This window comes from Procambarus clarkii, chromosome 20, assembly GCF_040958095.1.
Source record: "Procambarus clarkii isolate CNS0578487 chromosome 20, FALCON_Pclarkii_2.0, whole genome shotgun sequence".
NCBI classification, from domain to species: domain Eukaryota; kingdom Metazoa; phylum Arthropoda; class Malacostraca; order Decapoda; family Cambaridae; genus Procambarus; species Procambarus clarkii.
In genome coordinates, this window is record NC_091169.1 from 29,299,047 (window position 1) to 29,321,168 (window position 22,122).

The 22,122-nt window shown below is 41.5% G+C and overlaps 2 protein-coding genes across 2 annotated transcripts in view; both read left to right on the top strand.

Annotated features, from left to right (window-relative positions):
* The window catches only part of LOC138366644 (uncharacterized), a 33,049-nt gene extending 25,995 nt beyond the window's left edge, over positions 1-7,054 (top strand). Inside the window, exons 15-20 of the mRNA XM_069327832.1 lie at positions 1,511-1,650; positions 2,263-2,511; positions 2,669-2,810; positions 3,750-3,910; positions 4,125-4,322; positions 4,752-7,054. Of these exons, the coding sequence (XP_069183933.1) occupies positions 1,511-1,650; positions 2,263-2,511; positions 2,669-2,810; positions 3,750-3,910; positions 4,125-4,322; positions 4,752-4,815 (954 nt within the window). The 3' untranslated portion in view covers positions 4,816-7,054. The remainder of the gene's footprint in view (positions 1-1,510; positions 1,651-2,262; positions 2,512-2,668; positions 2,811-3,749; positions 3,911-4,124; positions 4,323-4,751) is intronic.
* A 2,808-nt stretch (positions 7,055-9,862) lies between these two features.
* LOC123755561 (uncharacterized) lies at positions 9,863-19,195 on the top strand. The gene is made up of 7 exons (XM_045738318.2): positions 9,863-10,006; positions 10,669-10,819; positions 12,170-12,372; positions 13,158-13,352; positions 15,783-15,881; positions 17,241-17,399; positions 18,091-19,195. The coding sequence occupies exons 1-7, from the start codon at positions 9,995-9,997 to the stop codon at positions 18,232-18,234; spliced, it is 963 nt and encodes a 320-aa protein (XP_045594274.2). The 5' UTR covers positions 9,863-9,994; the 3' UTR covers positions 18,235-19,195.
* Positions 19,196-22,122: the final 2,927 nt, after the last annotated feature.

The following is a 22,122-nucleotide window of genomic DNA, read 5'->3' on the forward strand; positions in this document are numbered from 1 at the left end:
ATGGTGGTGATAGTGACGATAATGGTGGTGATAGTGACGATAATGGTGGTGATAGTGACGATAATGGTGGTGAAAGTGACGATAATGGTGGTGATAATGGCGGTGAGAGTGACGGTAATGGTGGTGATAGTGACGATAATGGTGATGATAATGACGGTGATAGTGACAATGAACAAATCCATTGTGACAATAATGGAGGTGATAGTGACGATAATGGCGATGATAGTGACGATAATGGCGGTAATAGTGACGATAATGGTGGTGATAGTGACGATATTGGTGATGATAATGACGATAAGGACGGTGATAGTGACAATAATGGAGGTGATAGTGACGATAATTGAGGTGATAGTGACAATAATGGCGATGATAGTGACGATAATGGTGGTGAAAGTGACGATAATGGTGGTGATAGTGACGATAATGGGGGTTATAGTGACGATAATAGTGGTGATAGTGACGATAATGGCGGTGGCAGTGACGATAATGGTGGTGATAGTGACAATAATGGGGGTTATAGTGACGATAATAGTGGTGATAGTGACGATAATGGCGGTGGCAGTGACGATAATGGTGGTGATAGTGACGATAATGGTGGTGATAGTGACGATAATGGCGGTGATAGTGACGATAATAGTGACAATGATAGTGGTAGTGACGATAATGGTGATAATAGGGACACTAATGGTAATATCAAGTGTTAAAAAAAGTAATAATAATAATAGTGATAATGAAACTAAAATCCCCTCTCTTTCCCCTCTATCCCCTTCTTTCCTCCCTTCTACCCTCACCCTGTTCTTACCTCCTGCTCCTCCCCTCACCCCCTGCATCTCTCCTTCCTAGTGGTGACCAACCACTTGGGCTGGACGGTAGAGTGACGGTCTCGCTTCATGCAGGTCGGCGTTCAATCCCCGACCGTACACAAGTGGTTGGGCGCCAATCCCCCCCCCCCCCCCCGTCCCATCACAAATTCTTATCCTGACCCCTTCCCAGTGCTATATGATTGTAATGGCTTGGCGCTTTCCCTGATAGTTCCCTTCCCACTCCGTCCTCCCCTCCCTTTCCCCTCACCCCCTGCTTACGTCCCTCCCCCCCCCTCCCCACACGTTTCCCTCCCTCTTCCACCCTGTTTCCTTGCCCCCTTCTCTCACCCTTATCCCTTCCCTCCCCCCTCCCCTCACCCCATCCCTTTCCCTTCACCCCTGCTTCCCTCCCTCCCTCCTCCCCTCAACCTTTGCTTCCCTACCTCAGCGTCACCCTCCTTCCCTCCTGCCTCCCTCCTCCCCTCTAAGCCAGGTATGAGGAAAAGTTCTAAAAAATAGTAAGCATTATTTTCCTGTCTCCATTGAACGTTGAACCCCACACTCCTCTCACCCCACACTCATCTCACCCCCCACACTCCTCTCACCCCCATACTCCTCTCACCCCCACACTCATCTCACCCCCACACTCATCTCACCCCGACACTCATCTCACCCCCCACTCATGTATGGTGCCCCGCCTCCTGCAGGTGGAGGAGGTGGAGGGGAGAGTGGTTGGCGGGGCTCGAGCAGGGGTGGCCCCAAGGGCGGCGTGCGACTGCTACCCTGACGGGCACCTGAGGGCCCTCAGGTACACCACCTACCACCAGGACCTCGCCGCTACCCCAAGGTCAGTCACCATCACCTCTCTTCGCCACTCTCCAAATACCGTGTGATGATTAGCAATCGTTTTTTAATTCTAGTTCTCGTTATCAGCTCATACATATTACATTGTAATATACACATTACAATATATACTCATAGTATAATATACTCATACACATTACATTATAAACTTAAAGGTAAATTTATAATTATTATTATTATATTTTTATTATTATTATTATTTTTATTGTCTCATACAGTTTTAACAATTACCAAATTATGCCAATAGTATATTGTTTCTTAATTTTTTTAAGTTATGCAGAGAAACGCTCTACGTATTAATGGCTTTAGGCACTGTACTTGTCTTACTCATGACTCCTCCACTGTTCCTGTACCGTGTTTACGTATGTACTCCTGCCTAAATAAATATAATTATTATTATTATCATTATCATCATCTGTATTATTACTATTGTTATTATATGAAAGAAAACATATCCCAAATCCTCACTGTCTATTAGTAGTATTAATGGTTGCGAACATCAACACAACCAGCATCATCACAACTACTAATAACACCACAACTTCAGCCAGCACCGACGCCACAACTGTCACTACATCTCTTACCATTTATCCAGCACGTCATCAGATGAACCCAAGTCAGCGCTCTCCATCAATCTGCCATTGCCGTTCGCGATGCCAGGAGTGGACACGGTGTTCGTGGAGCTGTGGTTCCACGCCGGGGAGCGCAGCCTCACCCCAGACTGCCGCAAGAGGACCAGACCCACGGGCACGCCTATGGAATTCCGCAATCTGAATATTACCGGAGTGACGGGAGATCCACTGGACGTGATTGTGCAGCTAGTCGATCCTAGAGGGAACGTGAGGTGAGAGAAAGAAAGAAAGAGAGAGAGAGAGAGAGAGAGAGAGAGAGAGAGAGAGAGAGAGAGAGAGAGAGAGAGAGAGAGAGAGAGAGAGAGAGAGAGAGAGAGAGACAGACAGACAGAGACAGAGACAGAGATTAAAAAATACCTTATTTTACAGGTGCGAGGAGCACAAAACAGAGTACTGGGACAAGGACCACATCTTCCTCAATGGAGACGGGGAAATGGTTGAGATGGCGTCCTTCTTCCCCATCTCCTGCGGTGTCATGGAACACGGCCCCTGGACAGTCCGTGTCTTTCAGGTAGGTCATGAGGAGGACTCTGGGCTTCGTGCCTTTCAGACAGGTACTGAAGGAAAGCTCGGACCATTTATATCAGCCTGTTGCTGTATGTTAAGAAGAGGGCTTTTGGTCTCGTGAGTCTCCTAAATGACTTCATTTTCCTCGTCTTCTATTTCGGGTCGTGAGGGAGCTCTGAACTTTCTTATCTTCCAGGCAGACCTTGAGCGGTACTCTGAATTCACCATACAACATTCATAGATGATAGATCATACATCAATAGTTCTGGAATGCCTTTCACACCTTTCCACAATAGATTTGAAATAGTTGAAATTGAAATTGAAATAAGTTTATTGAGGTAAAATACACACAAAGGGATGAGGTAGCTCAAGCTATTCTCACCCCATTCAGTACAACGTGTTAATATATACATAGACACACATCACAAATAAACACATTACCAAACATTCTGAGAGGTAAAAATATACATTTCCTCCCTCACAAGTAGTATGGTATCAGACGTACACACAAATACTTTTATGACCTAGGTATACTTTGAAATAGTTAATCCCACACAAAGTAAATAAGTAAGTATTCGAGAGGCTGAATAATGTCTAATCCTGTAGAGCAGTCACAACACATCCCTTGTAGCCTCCCGTTATTAGGAGCAGGAATTCTGAAAGACTTGTCGAGGTCTCTAGCTGAAGACTGGCTACTTATTAGGAAGCAATCCACAACAGTCTACTAGCTCCCTGGCACCTGTTTACTGATGGCTGAACAGAAGTATCGGGTACACGGAAACGTGCCCAAATGTCTGGCCCTGCTGGGAAATTGTGTTTACATCCAATCCAATATTACAGTCTGTAGTCGGTAGTCCTGATACAGATTTTATTCGGCGGTACAGTCATGGAATACCCCTCTTCCCGTCCAGTACCCTACGGATACACTTTCATAATATCACAGGATGGGGTTGAAGATGCCCGGCACTACGAGCTTCCTGTGGTCGTCCTGCCAGGAGTCCAAGACATGCCCCTTGACCCGCACCAGCTGGAGCGCGTTGATCTTCTTCAGGGACTCTGGACTGTAGAGCAGGCAGCGCTCCTCCCTTTCAACGACTACTACGGGTAGGTTACCTTTAAAGCTGGTGTTATTATCAGGGAGGAAGCTCTTGGTGGGTTGTGGGAACTCCCTGATTCATGTGACAATGGCAGAGTTTGTGGGGCGAGTTACGTATGGTAGGCATCGCAGGACTAAACCCTGTCTCTTTACATGCTCTAAAGTAAGGAACATTGACAGATTACAGATTACAATACTGATACTATTCGTTACAAATTTCAGGGACTCTCCCAAGTTGCCAGAAAGAAACCCCAGTCCTCCAGTTTATCGTCCAAAGTCAAAAGATAAAAAGAACGGGGAGGTGAAAGAGAAAACAGGAGAAGCAAAGGCACACACCAAAGACACCATCCATGACCCCAGGAGTTGTGGATCACTGAAAGAGGAACGCCATTTTGGTCTTCACCACTACGACTCCACCAGGTGGGTGGGTCACAAGCATCTCTCCTCGGTATGTGGGTCACTTACACTCTTCAAATGTCCTTCAGAACAATGCACTTAATTTATGTTTCAATGTGCACTCATTATTTAAATAAATGATTATTGTTCGATATCAAATTCTTACGTATAATAACGATTGGACTTTGCCATATATTTAATTCAGTTTATGTGTATATTTTCACCCACAAGTCTGACGTAAACATGAACCTTGTAACATTGATGTATATTAGTGAGATAGGAATAACTGCCTCGTGTGATGAAGCAAACTGCCCGCTGCTAATGTCTCTTCATTCCTTGGTCCAAATAGTCACTCTCGATGACAAGATTACGCTTCAATTGTCATATTTTTGCAAATAAATTAACTTTCCGTGGCTATATCTTAAAGCGTAATTGTGGTGGTGTTTACAACAGACAGCAAGAGGCCTGCAGGCTGCCTGCCGGAGGTGAAGGAGGAGCCGACGGAACTGCTGCATGAGACACACGGCTCATAAATACCCCAAAAGGAGGAAAAGAAGGAAGACAAACTGTAATGACGATGAGGATGAAGAGACCATGGAGTGGACGAAAATGAGCGAAGGTGGACAGCCTGGACAAAAGTGTTTGGCAAAAATAGACACTTTATATTTACTGTCTGTAATAGAAGCAGTAGGAGTGATGGTACTAAACATCGTGACGAAATATTAATAATAGTAGTAGTATTTTCAGTCAGAACAACAGGAATTAGATGGGAAAAAATAGCCGGAATGCAATGACACCAGCCCACACTGCTCGGTCCCACACTATACCAGCCCACACTGCTCGGTCCCACACTATACCAGCCCTCACTACACCAGCCCACACTGCTCGGTCCCACACTATACCAGCCCTCACTACACCAGCCCACACTGCTCTACCTCATACTACACCAGCCCATACTGCTCTACCTCACACTACACCAGCCCACACTGCTCGGTCCCACACTATACCAGCCCTCACTACACCAGCCCACACTGCTCTACCTCATACTACACCAGCCCACACTGCTCTACCTCACACTACACCAGCCCACACTGCTCGGTCCCACACTATACCAGCCCTCACTACACCAGCCCACACTGCTCTACCTCACACTACACCAGCCCACACTGCTCTACCTCACACTACACCAGCCCACACTGCTCTACCTCACACTACACCAGCCCACACTGCTCTACCTCACACTACACCAGCCCACACTGCTCTACCTCACACTATACCTGCACACACTGCTCTACCTCACACTACACCAGCCTACACTGCTCTCCCTCACACTACACTGCAAGACGCCTTCATCCCATACTTGTAACTTGTTCTGGGAGGAAGTGGCCTGTGTGCGTTGACCTTGCTTGCCACAGGTAAGAAGTTCGAATCTTTCTGCAATAATTCGAAAAAGGAATTGTTAGGCTCCCATCTTCGTGGACCTCGGTTTGTGATCAAGGAGAACAGACTAGGATCATATATTGCTTCTTCTATTGCTTCTTAGGAGCTGCCTCGTGTGGGCCAACAGGCCTTCTGCAGTTACCCTTACTCTTATGTTCTTATGTGCTCAACGAACAACTATCGCACTGTCCCATCCAGTCATGTCGGTAGAAGCCTCACAATGACGCGAAATGCAAACATTTTGAGTAAGAGTAAAGTCAGACTGACCTCGCGCTGGGAGCTTCAGGGCGACATACAAGTGAGGATGGGGTAGTGTTGAAAGGTTATCATGAAAATAGTGACAAGAACTGTCACTATATTTAATATGTCATGAATTTCTTGATTCTGTGAGCTTTACTTTTAGTAAAGGCGTTATTTTGTTTCAAAAGATTGTTTGCAGTATCTTTGTTAATCTGTCAATTTACATATGTTCTGGAATTACATACTAATTAATACATTAGATTTGTCATGATTGGTTAATGTGTAAATTATTGTTTTAAGTCTTGAATGTATGTTTGTAATTATCAAAAGAGGGTACCAAGCCGGGTAGGCCATTGAACGCCAAGTCTGAGAGGAATTAGTGGGCAGCTATAGGTAATGAAGATACTGAAATGCCTCCAATTCAATTTCTTTCTTTATTATGCACCCCATACCCATCCCGTGGGTGGTGGTGTAAAAGATTACAGAGGCACATAATCGGTTCAGGAACTGAACCCTCTAGTTCGTTTAGCTAAGCAAATAACAATCTTTTGACGCTAGTTACAAAATTATTAATGTTATATATACATGTACACATACTCATGCATACATGTACATATACACATACATATTTAATCACCCACACAAATACACACATCAATAATCTTTTGTGTCACAAGTGATTCAACAAGTGGCTCACAACAGTCACTATACAAGGCACTTTACATCTATGATGAGTCGCACAGTTACTAGTCTTGCTGCACACCCACCCAACTGGGCGGCAGCTTTACAGTCATGTGCATGCATTACTTACAGTAAGTAAATTTTGGATACTTCGCTAAGATTTCGGGCAGCACATCATTATGAAGGAAGTACTTACACATTTCTTGGACACTATTGATGGTGTTATCTCTAAATTCCGCGATTTTTTCACATTCCATTATATAATGACGCAAAGTATGCGAATGTTGACTATATTATTCCATACATTAATATTCTCTATGTACACCGCTGTAGCCCTGCTCCGAATTATAACTATTTGTATAAGTTGTTACGAATAAAACCTCTGATTCTGACAATAGATTTTTATGTTATAAGTGCATTGTTATTTTGACAGTAATTTCAGTCGATGTGTGACTTGACGAAGGAGGAGGAGCATGTTGGTATTAATATTTCATAAAAAATTACTGGGACTTGACAAGCTATTTAACACATGCTCATAGATAAAAAAAAAACATGTTAAACTGCTTTTACTGTTAACATGAAGAAAGAACTAAGATTATTGTCTGTTTATGAGAGAACATTTCTATTTAATGCTATGTTTTATCTTAAACATTTTCAAATTAATGGTCCCTCCAGCATTATTTAAATTAAACTGAGATCCAACCTTAACAATTCTGACTTATTCCATCAATCCTACAAATAAAAAAGGTTCTCTACCGTATGTGGTTCATTTATAGTGCCAAAAATCTCTTGAAATTGAAAGTGTCTCTTAAAACTGATAACATTACTAACTATATTACCCTTTGGAAAGGTGTGTGAGTCTCGATACAGTATACACCCATCAGTTTAAAGCAAGCATACAGTACCACTCGAACTCTGAGATGAGTAACACTAGAAGCTCCTGCCAATTATCTGAGAAATCTCTAATCAACTGAAGGTTATGCGATTCGTGTCAACGATAATAAATTTTGTATTAAATTTGTTAGGATTCCATCCCATGGTGAAGTTAGAAAGCGGAACTTATACATAGATTAGCCAGTGCAGCTTGCAAGAATTAATATAATTGTGACTCTGGATTAACACAATTATTAAAAACATTCAAATAAAAAATACTTCAAATTTAGAAAAGTAATTGTGCCATTTTATGTGGTGTGGTATAATGGTTGTGGTAATTCGCCTTGGCTAAAGGCACATCCGGCAATTTATTTTCCCTTGTAAATTTATGTAAATGGGATCTTTATATTATATATTATTTAATAAAGAAAAAAATACCAGAATACTCCCCCCTGTAAACTTTCTGACGAGTTAGTTTCGTTCATTTATTATGCACCCCACACCTATTCTGTGGGTGGTAGTGGGAAGGGTTACAGAGGCACATAATGGGCTCAGGGACTAAACCCCACAATTCATTTAGCTAAGCGTTACGATCTTGATGAGCTAGTTACAAAATTCAATGCACATTGTCACATAAACAATGGGCGCGAGACCGACCACAAGTACAGTTTCTAAATTTAGCAACCGACATACGTGGAGAGCTAGTGTCACAATTTATATGTTTATCCTGCACACCGCCCCCCATCCAGTGGGCAGCGGTGGATAAGTTACAATCACTTAGTTACTACCTACAGTTAGCAAACTGGGGATATTTGGCTAAGATTTCTGGCAGCAGATCATTTTGAATGAATCGTTAAAATATTTACTTGAACACCGATATTATTGAATGTGATACTGAAAAAAGTTTTAGACATCTTGTACAATTTACTAAGTAGCTGTTTCCTTCAATCTGGTATATTGGAAGACATCGTAATATTCCATAAAAAAATGATTGTCAATATATTAGTATTTTTAAACTACATCTGCATTTTTAACTGCATGTGTGGCAGTGAACAATAACAATTTATATATTTAAAAATGTGTTTATTAAAAAATAATTGTATGTAGTAGACAGTAGCCGACTGGTATATTACTGTTAAAATCTTTTATTTACACAGAGCTTCCTGAATCTAGGTCCAGGTCTTTATGTGTGACCCACTGTCTAGTGTTGCTGTGAATATGAGCAGCATCTTCACTACAGTAAGAAACTGTATTATTCCGTTTGGGCAAATTTGTTGAAACTTTTTTTCCAATACAGATGTTATAATTAATGAGGACAAAGTGCAAGTTTTGTTTAAATTTAGGGTTAGAGTCGAAACAGAGCCAATCAGCGCCAATTATTTCAAATACTTGTTTACTCAACATGACAATTTGAATGATGTTCCTACTGCTTGGTGTCGACTAGGCTATTTAGAGAGGTTACTTCCTCTTCTGCTGTAGACCTAACCAAATGTAAATTCTTCTAGTAGAAATATTCCAAAACATCACCCACGATAACTTGGTTTCTCACACACAGGATAATAAATGGGGCACAAGGCATTATTGAAGTGTTGGGAGCCTCCAGAATGCAAATCTGCTATCAGAATATGCGTTTCGTATGTCAATATTTGAATTCTACATACTATGAACAAATGAAATTCAGTGGACTTCGTGGCCACTATTTCGTCTCCATCGACTTCATGAAGATCACCATGGAAGCCGACCCCCTTGAAGGAGAGAAATGGGGCTGACCCTCGACCCGCCTATGGCAGTGCCCTAGCCCACACTAGTCACCTTGCAAAGTTGTGTTAGGCTAGCCGCAAGCATCTGGCCTCCAGCTATAGACACATTATCTTTTTATACAGAAATAGATATATGTGTGCTGCATAATGAACGTCAATCACACAATTGTTATATTTTCCAGATTTACACCCAAAATGAAACATATATATTATGAACAGACAATAGATTGTCTTTAAATATACTAAAAATCGTGTATTCCAGCGACGGATGAGACTGGTGTTTATAATATGGTGTAGTTTATCCTGGTGAAAGGGCCGGCGGCGTCCTACCACGTCTACTGACAGTTGCCGACCGCCTCTGTACTAATATTTTTAGGATCTTCATACAAGTTATATGGACGAATTCCCTAATAAACATTTGTATCATATTTCAACATTCATTATTAGCGTGCTATAGGCTAAAGGTAACCCATATTAGGAAACTTATTTGTTATCAATGATCAACCTCCAGGAGGACAATTGCCTGAGGAACACGTATGAGGTCTGGAAGTGATCAGTGGCCTCCATCACTACCAAGGGCTCGGGTGTTCTTTCTCACGCACAACATTCACATTATTTTATATAAATTTCATTAGTGTCTCAACTACGGGCTCGTTTGCACCCTACGACAAGCAATCCAGCATATTTAAATACTCCAGTCACATGGTTAATCTGGTAAGCTTTCATAGTTGTTTCATAGTTTCATCAAAATATACATTTATCATTACGGAGTATTTTATAATAGGCTTACACTCACACATTATAATATTTTTGTATGGTAACAAGATATTTTCGCAGTATTATTCGGTCGAGTTCAGAATCGCATTTGGTGTTATTAAAATTTATTTCATATATATGAATATTAAGCAGAATCCAGTATTTTTGTATTGGAGAACTGTGAGAATTAGATTGCAGGCTGTGCGACATAAAATTAATTGTTCGTTGTTTTAAAGTTTTAAAATAATTCACAAGAAATGGAATAATACATAAGGGAAGGGAACTATTATGGGAAAGCTCCAAGCCATTACTACTATATAGCAGACGCTGTAAACAATTTGGTGTTTCTAAACACCAGTCGTTACATCCTGTCTATATACATTGAGAGTTTACCTTGGTCATAAACCGTTCTGGAAGGACTAAAATATTCCAGTTGGTTAGTCACTAAGCTATTGTGGTGGGCCTAATAACCTCCCCACAGCTTTTTTTTTCATAGGCCTCAAGCCTAACACTATAAAAAAACTGATAATTAGGGCATTACATTTAACACTCAATTGCGACATGTACTTATACAAACCACACAGGGTCGTACAAAGCTATTTATGACCTGTATGACACAGTTGACGAGGTCGATGAGCCATCTGGGGCAGACGGCGTCGTGGGTGGTGCGCAAGTACGTGAGGTTCCTGGTGATCGGGGCGTTCTCCACCTGCGCCTTCCTTAACCTCGCCCTCCACGCTGGCGCCGGACTACAGTACTACTGCCGCGAAGGTGAGAAAGGGGAAGAGGGTGGAAGACTAAAGGAATGGGGGTGAAAACAAGAAGTAGGCAGCAAGAAATGGGGTGAAAAAACGAGGTAGACAGCAAGAAAGGTGGTGAAAAAAGAGGTAGGCAGCAAAAAAGGAGGGGGGCAACATGGGGGTGAGAATGAATAAACAAAAACAAAAGTAGCAACCTTATACAGACCTGAGTGCCTGCGCTAATAAATGGACTGTTCCTACAGTGTGTCTACTCCTAGAGTGCCTGCTCTTACAGAGTACCAACTCCAGAATGCCTACTCTTACAATCTGCTCTTACAGAGTACCAGCTCTCACAGAGTGATTGCTCATGCAGAGTACCTATTCCCATAGTGATTGTTCTTACAGCGTACCAACTCCCATAAAATGCCTACTCTTTCAGAGTACATACTCCCAGTGTGACTTCTTACAGAGTACCAACTCTCACAGTGTACCGACTTACAGAGTAAGCAGTGTAGCTCTTAGCAGTGTAGCTCTTACAGAGTACCGACTCCCAGAGTGACATTACGTCCTATTATTTTCTTAAGTATATGGGTTGAGTTACTGTAGCATGCTGTAGTGTGCCTGTTGGATAATATTTATTTTATTATACAAGTTTATTCATATGTGTGGAGACAGTGGCGTCTAGTGGGGGGGGGGGAATGACCATATATGGATGTCTCCAATGATGCCCGACATTGTATCCAACTTAGCATCGCGATTTAAACCCTTGTACCCTTGTAATTATTCTTATTATAGTTAAAAAAAATTAAATTACCTCTTATTAGAGATTATTGCATATTTTTGTGTTTAATGATGTTTGTAAGTATTGCTCTCGGCTAGCAGAGTATCCGAGAGTAGTCTTGTGGGTATTAGTTGGTAATGTGTAGACGCCCGTGGGACCAGATTCACGAAGCAATTATGCAAGCACTTATGAACCTGAACATCTTTTCTCAATCTTTGGCGGCTTTGTTTACAATTATTAAACATGTAATGAGCTCCGAAGACATTTCTGAAGATACCTAATGCTTGAATTTTATGTTTGTTTCATTGTTACCCCTTCATGAGGTATATTGATGTGTTTGTCAAGCAGTATTTTTCATTTATCCCCTACACACTTGTTATTGGCAAGGCCACAATTACTATTTAATTATTACGTTTGCAAGACACATGAACCTTACCCATATGCAAGGGACCATAACAGTACCAACTCCCAAGGTGACTGCTCTTAAAGAGTACTGACTCTCCAGAGTGACTGATCTTGAGTACCTACTCCCACAGTGACTGCTCTTAGAGTACCGACTCCCACAGAGTGCCTGCTCTTACAGAGTACCAACTCCCACAGAGTGCGTGGAGGGGATAATGCGTAGGCCAGTGCCATCACTGGACTCTGCCGCCGTGGCGCACATCAGGAAGGTGTGGGTGGACGAGCCAGCACCGCCGGGGCTCTACAAGCCAGACTTCACCCTCGACAACCCGCCGTGGTCTGCCTTGAGCAACTGGGGAGAAGCCTACAAGTTTGTCAATAACTATTTCAAAAACTATGAGGTAAGGAGTTTGCTTTAGTGTTTGCTTCTATGTATTGTTAAGTCGTTATTTACTAAAGTGGTGACCAGGCGCTTAATTATAAGTGACGCATGGAGAATGAGAAGGAGTTCCACACCTTCATCAGGCTGTTGTACTTGTCGCATCATTTACATCTCTTGGCAAGTTCTGTGTCTTGTACGTTCTTAGACTTGTGGATGGACGTGACTGCGTCTTCTTTCAATACTTACCTAGTTGTGCTTGTGCTTGCGGGGGTTGAGCTTTGGCTCTTTGGTCCCGCCACTCAACTGTCAATCTGTGTACAGGTTCCTCGGCCTACTGGGCTCTATCATATCTACACTTGAAACTGTGTATGGAGTCAGCCTCCACCACATCACTACCTAATGCATTCCATTTATTAACTACTCTGACACCAAAAAACTCTTTCTAATGGCTCATTAGAAAGATTTGGGCACTCGTTTGGCTCATTTGGGCACTCGTTTTCCACCTGTATTCTCTAGTGCGTGTGTCCCTTGTGTTAAATAAATTGTCTACCCTATCAATTCCTTTGAGAATCTTGTATGTGGTGATCATGTCCCCCCTAACTTCTGTTTTCCAGCAACGTGAGGTGAGGTTTATTAAAAAGTATGAACTTTTCATATTACAGGGCATTCATATTTATAACTGTACCTCTTAAAAAATATACTGTTTCAAATGAGTGATACTGCAGCCTATATTATTTTGTTTTAATCATCCTACACTACATACTTCTTAGAAAATCGAAGCCTTTTCTTCTCTGGTCTTCGTAGAAACCTGGAACCTTCATGGAGATCGGGGCCCAGGACGGAGAGTTCATGTCCCTCACGTTGTTTGTGGAGCAGCAGCTGGGGTTCCGCGGGGTGCTGGTCGAACCCAACCCCTTCGACTACCAGAAGCTGCGGGCCATGCGACGGCCTGCCCTCTCCATCAACGCCTGTGCTACTCCCGCAGGCGGCCACAGAAAGGTTAGTCCATTACACAGGTGTGCCTGTTAACTCTTGCCGTTGTGTGGTTTTCCTGCCTCTTGATGGATCAACTTTCACATACCCTCTTCATGAGCCATAGACAGCATAAGTATCCTACCAAATCCATTAGAGGTCTCATACTAATTCATGCTCGATGAACTCCAACTCTGAACACCAGAAATATTATCTTAATCTTATACCTGATATACTTGATTGGCCAATAGTCATACCTTTAGCACCCGATACTGCCCATGCTTGATACATTATACTGACAGTTCCTACAACAGCTGACTACACCAGACACACCATACCGCCCTAACCCAATACCTCACACAGACCGTACCCGATACTCCACATCAAACATACCTGATACACCATCATATCTATTGTAGAACACAAATCACACATTTCAGACACACTAAACACCTTTGATGTAACATACTAAACACCTTTGATGTAACACACTAAACACCTTTGATGTAACATACTAAACACCTTTGATGTAACACACTAAACACTTTTGATGTAACACTAAACACCTTTGATGTAACACACTAATCACCTTTGATGTAACACACTAAACACTTTTGATGTAACACACTAAACACCTTTGGTGTAACACACTAAACACCTTTGATGTAACACACTAAACACCTTTGATGTAACACACTAAACACCTTTGATGTAACACACTATACACTTTTGATGTAACACACTAAACACCTTTGATGTAACACACTAAACACCTTTGATGTGACACACTAACCACCTTTGATGTAACACACTAAACACTTTTGATGTAACACACTAAACACCTTTGATGTAACACACTAAACACCTTTGATGTGACACACTAACCACCTTTGATGTAACACACTAAACACCTTCGATGTAACACACTAAACACCTTCGATGTAACACACTAAACACCTTTGATGTAACACACTAAACACCTTTGATGTAACGCACTACTCACCATAATCAATACATTCATCGCACCAAACTTAGCCCATAAGTCACACCTGACACCACATGAAGCACCCTTGACACGCACGTTCGGATCTTAGGGAGTTTTGTGAGTGCTTTCCTATCAGACCTGAATATTTGGAGTAATATAGTCTTAACAACTCAGATCGGTATTTGTAGGTTTAGTTCAACTTTTTTGTTAATCTATTTTCATTTTATTTTCATTTAACTTCATCTATGTTGCATGCTAATTTGGCTGCTTTCTGTATTAAAATAATCTGTTATATTTTTTGGGAAGTGGTATCCATACAAAAGAGATTCTAAACCCGTTATTCTGTGCAGCGAATACGTTTATAAGAGGAGTGTCTTCCTGTCTATCGTGCAGGAGAAGTTTTAAGGTGCGTGAAGAGCAGAATTTACATCGCAGAAATTTACCTCTCATCTTATGTTTACCAGTGTACTGGTCGCTAGTTGTAGAGTTGAGCCAGTAGATAACCTCACAAAGATAGTCTATGTACAAATAATGTCTGTAAATCCTACAGACTGCTGATAGGCTTCCTATTGACGATTGGACTGAGCCATTAGGGTGAACTTAATGCTCGTGAGATCTTAGATTATTTGTAAAGAATAGACAATTGTTCAATCTTGTCTGGTGTTAGAAGATTCTCATGACCATTTACTATACAAGGAGTAAGCTGGTGTAATGAGGGAACAAAATTGTGGGTCTCAGAGAACAATGCTGCAGATGTCGGGTCTTTCGTGACTTTAATGCAAAAAGTCATGTTGACTTTTATGATTCTTTTTAGAATTGTTGGAAGATTCAGGTCTTCCCTGAAGTTAAAGTTTTTGTGCGTATTGTGAATTACCCCTCGTGGCTTCTTTCATTATTACTTCTAATGTGGTTAAAGTGGAAGTGAGAAAGTTAATTAGGTGCAAGACATGGTGATTAACTAAGGATTTAATAAAAATCATATGAAATAATTTGTATATTTAACATTGATACCATATTCTTACCTAATGTCACAGAACACTGTTACTTGGGTGACTAAACAGGTGGCAGATCAAGCAGCCTCACCTGCTTGGTCTGCCACAAGGTACACAATACAAAGTTCTACCCCTAACCAGAAACACAAACCCAGCAACCCACCTAACCTAACCTAATCTTCCTATACAGAGAAAATATGGATATTTGTGGGCCGCCACTTTTCATAGTAGTTTGTAATTTGTACGTTGGAGACTATAACGTATAAAATAAGACACTATCTTGTTGCATTATAATATAAATACCGGCGCCTAGCACTGGCACACCACTCATACACACTTTCCTCTCACACATATGAAGCTCGAAAGATAATTACTCTCAGTTATAAACGTAATGACAATTAATAACATTATATATAATAATACATGTAAAATGTGAGTGATTACAACGCAGTACATTAATGACCCCTGCCCCCCCCCCAGGACAAGCTGTGGCTGCGGTACACTCCAGAGAACCTGCCTTCACTACTGCGTCGGGTCCAGGAGGGAAGCAACAGACTTGTGCAGTATGTTTCTCCTGAGGTAAGGCAGGCGGAGATGGACGATGGTGGTGGTGGTGGGGTGGGGTAAGAAAGAGAGTGCGTGTGTGTGTGTCTTTACCCTTTCTTCACACCTAAGTTTGTTCTACATCCTCATTAAGTTATGCTGAAGAAGTGTCTCCTAATTTCCCTGCCACTCATTACGGTACTTAGTTTCCATCTGTGTGTCTTCGTTATAGTCAAGTATCCTTAGTCTGGCTGGGTATTTTAGAAATCATTATTATATCTCACCAATTTCTTGTCCAGTGCTGTGGTTGTTCATAACCACTTGTCTAACAAAAAGCTCATGTCTTTCGATTCCAGTTCCCGGTCTCATAAAGTTGTATGAAGTTCAGCAGCCATCATTAAAACCATCAACGAAGAGTGCCTAGGTCCTGCTAACTTCCTCCTCTCCTTCCTGTTCTCATTTTCTCATATATAAGTTTATCATCATCTGCAAACATGAATATCTGTTGTTTTCCTCATTATGAGTGAAGATCAAGTCCAGTCTGGCTGGATGTTCATCTCTTTTTTTTTCTCGTATCCTCACTAATATGCTGATTATGGATGTTTCTTTCTGTTGTCTCTACTAAATTTAACTTCCATGTTTCTTCTCCCCCAGAGGTTCATTGTTTCCAGTTTAAGTCCCAAAATGCCTTCTTATAACCCAGTGCAGCGTCTTTATGTACTCAAGCGATATTGAAGTGCCTCGTTATGAAGTCACACGTGAAGTTGACACCTGCTCTACCCCAGATGACCTCAGTTGACCCCTGCTAACCTCAGATAACGTTAATTGACCTCCCTGCTGTACCCCCAGATAACCTCGGTTGACCCATCTTCTACCCCAGATGACATCAGTTGACTCCTATTGTACCCCAGATGATCTCAGGTGACACCTGCTGTACCCCAGGTTACCTCGATTGACCCTTATTGTACCCCAAATGACATCAGTTGGCCTCTGCTGTACTCGAAATGATCTCAATTGGCTCCTGCTATACCGCTAGATGTCCTCAGCTGACTCCTGAAGGGCCTAGATGACCTCATTTGACTTTTGTAAGATCCCAGCTGGCCTCAGTTGAATTCTGCAGGAGGCCAGATGGCCTTAGTTGAATCCTGCAGAACCCAGATGACCTCAGTGACTCCTGCTGTACTCGAGATAATTTAGTTAACTCTTGCTGTTTCTCAGATGACCTCAGTTGACTCCTATTGTACCCTAGATGACCTCACATGAGTCCTACTGTACCCCAACTGATCTCAGTTGGTCCCTGGAGGACTCAGGTGACCTCAGTCGACTCCTACAAGACCCCAAATAACCTCAGTTGACTCCTACTGTACTCCAGATAACATGTTTTGACTTCTGCAGGACCAGGACCTGGGGAAGACCGTAGACGTGCAGTGTTTCAATGCCGGGGCAATGGCCCTGGCCGCCCTCCGCACGGCAGTCGTCGACCTGCTCGTCATCTCCACCCACGGCGGCGAACTCGACATTCTTTACAGCATTTCTCTCCGTGTCCACTTCAGGGTGAGTGCCAGGGTAATGTATAGGAGGGTCAGGGGTGCCACGTTAAGGACCAGTATGATGGATGGGAGGATCAAGGAGTGCCACAATAAAGACCAACATGATGTGTTGGAGGGTCAGAGTCCAGAGACAGTGCCAAGATGTAGGAACGCAAAGAGTAAAGAATATTCCAGAAATGCCAATGTGATGAAGTTTATTAGAGTGGGCCAGGGTGATGAAGAGTCAATAGACACTGACTGTAATTGGCTGAGTCGAGAGACCCTGACTGACTGGTTGAGTCGAGATACCCTGACTGTGATTGGTTGAGTCGTGATACCCTGACTGATTGGTTGAATCGAGAGACGTTGATTGTGATTGGCTGAGTCGAGAAACTCTGACTGTGATTGGCTGAGTCGAGTGTCCATGACTGGCTTGTTTGCAAACAGCTTATTACACATGAAACTCCACGTTTTACTAAAGTAATGCTAAAATTATTAAAAACTTACAAAAGACAATAAAATAAGGATAAATACATAAAAAGATGGGCGTGCACTGTATGTAATACTATCTTGAATTGTTGATCAGTTAGACTCATCAACAAATTCATGTATGAGTTGGGTTCTGCTCCCCATGGACCACTATATTGTTGTGTTGTTGTTGTTGTTGCTGGTGACTGAGGTGAGTGGCTCACCTGTCCGCCTTCTCCCTCCCGCAGATGGTGGTCCTGATGGTTCCTCTGGCCACGCAGGAAGAGATTGAGGAGCTGAAAAAAGTAGCAAAATCTCGAGGCCTGACGCCCGCCTTCGACAAGCACAGCATCCACATCCTTATTCCCGAACATGAAGTCAAATATGTCTAGGAGTTTTGACTTCTTATAGCTCTACCCCCATCCCCCAATTTTCCTTACCTAGTCCTCCCACTTTATCCCCCCCTCCCCCGATTTACCACCTTTCTTTCTCTAATTGTCAACCCCCTGTCCTCCCATGAACGCCCCCAACCCCGTCCTCCCATGAACGCCCCCAACCCCGTCCTCCCATGAACGTCCCCAACCCCGTCCTCCCATGAACGCCCCCAACCCCGTCCTCCCATGAAGGCTCCCCCCCCCCATCCTCCCATGAACTTCAGCTGTTCTGCGCCATACTGACTTGCCAGTTTTAAGACCCCTTATGTCGGGAGAATCTATGTCGTGTCGTCCTCTCTACTATCACTGTCAAACTATACTAAAATAACTGGGGCCAACGCAAACGAACTCAGAAAATACCCACTTGAGCGGAAATAAAAGATGCATCACATCTATATTTATACAAGAGAATGACTGTTTGTTTGTCTCTGTCCAATTCAAAGGAGTTCCATGCCCGCGTCATATAAATTATCATCCACACTTCCGTGGACATAAACATTCCATTCACCTGGGCTCTAGGAGACTCGAACCGTGGACCCTAGGCGTGTGAGGCAGAAGCTCTATCCATTCAGCTGTGAGTTGCCTTAATAAGGAAATATTCCAGAAGCAACTACTGCTGTTATGCTCCTAAAGTTCAGGTGAATGAAATGTTTATTTCCACGGAAGTGTAGATGACAATTTATTATTATTATTATTATTATTATTATTATTATTATTATTATTATTATTATTAAGTAATGGCAATGTCTGCTCACAGACATAATAACATAGGATAAAAACCCATATTTATGTATTTGAAGTGTAATTCCTTACGTAAATTTCACAAATATATAAGTGCGGGTTTTGATCCTAATATTATTATTATTATTATTATTATTATTATTATTATTATTATTGTATACAGTATTGTGATGACAAATAAAATACTTAAAATAAATGCCATTGATACTGTTTATATTTTCCAAACAATAAATTATTTTATTTTGTCAAGGGACCAAATCTATTCACACATTACATAAGCCTATAATACACATTACATAAGCCTATATATACACATTACATAAACCTATATATACACATTCCATTAGCCTATCAACACTGTCTTCTGCAGTGGCACTTGCAAGTGTGTTACATCGACGGCCCCACTTTATTGGTGGTACATGACCTGCCTCTAGTTGTTTTATGGAATATAAGGTGAAGCATTTATAAAATTGTGGTTCGAACAGGAAAGTATCATGAATCATTTCAGCCATCTTGTGGAGTTGCATCCTGGGGAGGGTCAGTAATTTGTCCTCCGTGAAGGGGAGGGGAGGGAGAGGCTTCAATATAACCATAACATTTATAATACACTGGCTGCCTGTCCCTCGACACAATGAATTATTACTATTATTTCGTTCACCTGGACTCTAGGAGACTCGAACCGGGGACTAGATGCGTGTGAGGCCGAATTAGGCACTATTGTTTTTTCTCTTTTTGCAGAGATATTCATGCGCGGGCCATAAGCCTCTGACTGGCCCACTATAAGCACTATCGACTGGGCTCTTGAGTTTGAATGAAATTATTATTTTTACGGAAGTGTGGATGACAATTTATTATTATTATTATTTTTATTTAGATATGGCTGGATATGCATGTGAATATGACGAGTATGCTGATGAATATAACGAGTATGCTGGTGAATATGATGAGCATGCTGGTGAATATAACGAGTATGCTGGTGAATATAACGAGTATGCTGGTGAATGATGAGTATGCTAGTGAATATGACTAGTATACTGATGAATATGATGAGAGCTGGTGATGTGGAAAATTTCACCAACTATATCAATAATATTATCTAAGGAACGAAATATTTCCATAGCTTATCAATACATCAGAATCATATCTCTACTGATGATTTAAGCATCATCAGTATCTACATTAGCAGCCTACATGACCATTTGGTCAAGTACACCATTGGGGTCAATGCCTATATAACATTGTATATGTGATCATAAGAATCTAGAAGCTTCCAGCAGGAACCAGCGATAATCAAAAATATTATTGGAACACAGTTATAGCTTCATGTGATGTAATTTCAAAATCCTTAATAAAGGACAAATTTTAAAATATAAATAAATAAATAAATTTTTATTCAGGAAAAGTACATACATAGTTGATTTACAAACATAATGTTGGCTTTATAGATAGAGCTAGTACATACAATACCTAAAGCCACTAATACGCATAGCGTTTTGGGCAAACGCTATGACCGCGTTAAAATAAACGCGTTAATTATGAAATAATAAATTTATTATTAAGTACTGTCAATAATCTTTAAATCCACTAGGTGTTTATCTTATGATATAACGTTATCACAATAATTTTATAATCATTGTCGGCTCGTCCAGTACCTGTGATCACGTGTTGACATCCAAACGGTACACGTGTGAAGTGCTAGAAGACAATTTTCAGCAAGACATTTACACATAAACCATTTGTAATCCTCAATAGTGGTTCCCTGGATACTGGGGGGAGTTATTGAACTGTAAGTTCCTCCTATGAGGAGGAATTCCTAGTATATTTGTCCAAAGCAAGTGTGGTGGACCACCGGTTGGTGAGGCTCCCCCACCACCACCACATCAATCAAGCAAATCGCCACAACGTGCACTCCATATTTGAACAAGCTACTAGAATCCTGTACACACTCCAGACGGCACTGTTCCTGTGCCAGGTAAGTCCACTACGGGCTCACTATAGCCTGTGCTATTTGCCCCGCTCCTGTGCTAGGTAAGTTACCGGCTCACCATAGCCCGTGCTACTTGGAACTTGTTTCGAGTAGCTGAATCTATAACAACAACAACAACAATCCTGTACAGCATCGCTGTGACATCAAAATCAACATCAAGATGCTATTTCATAATTAAAATACAGAGTTTGGTCTCAGCATGACATCATTTGGCTACTTTTAAATAGGCTCCGGTTCTCACTTCGAGATACGTTATTAATTGTTTTTGAGAGTAGATCGGCCAATTGAATGCTAAGACATTAATATACATCCATATATATAAATTGAGAGTCGTTAAACAGCGAAGCAACGCTTCATCTAGTAAGTTCTGTCTTAACCTATTTAGTGACTGAATCCTTCATATAAATCTATATTTGAATATATAGTTATCATGTGTATATAATGTTCTCCTTGTTCATTATATATATATATTATTCTTGTGTAATTATACCTTGTTGTGTGTACTAGCACATTCTCATTATTGACTGCTACAATATTGCCAGAGTTAGGCTAGACTGGATATTGTTCAGATCCTTGATCATGAACCTTACCAGTGTTTGCAGTCATAGAACTGTTTATCAATTCATCCTTGTAATATATATACAAGCTGATGTATTAAAATGCCCGCAGGTATATTGTGTTCTGCTATCAATACTAGCTCAGCCTTAAGGAACCTTCCTGCTACAGCCTGTTGTTAGCTAAGACTTAGCCTTTTTCATTTTAGTATTCAAATGTAGTATTTACAGTACTTAATTTTCATGTCCTATGCATTTCCTCTGTATCAACATTATCCCGGTATTTTTCCCACAGGTGAATATGACGAGTATGATGATAAATATATTGAGTGCTGGTGAATATGACGAGTATGCTGGTGAATAGGGCGAGTATGCTGGTAAATATGACAATCTGCAGGTGAATATTAGAGTATGCTGGTGAATATGAGAGTATGCTTGTGAATATGACAAGTATGGTAGTGAAGATGATGAATATACTGGTGAATATGACGAGTATACTGGTGAACATGACGAGTATGCTGGTGAATATGGTGAATAAGCTGGTGAATATGACGAATATGCTGG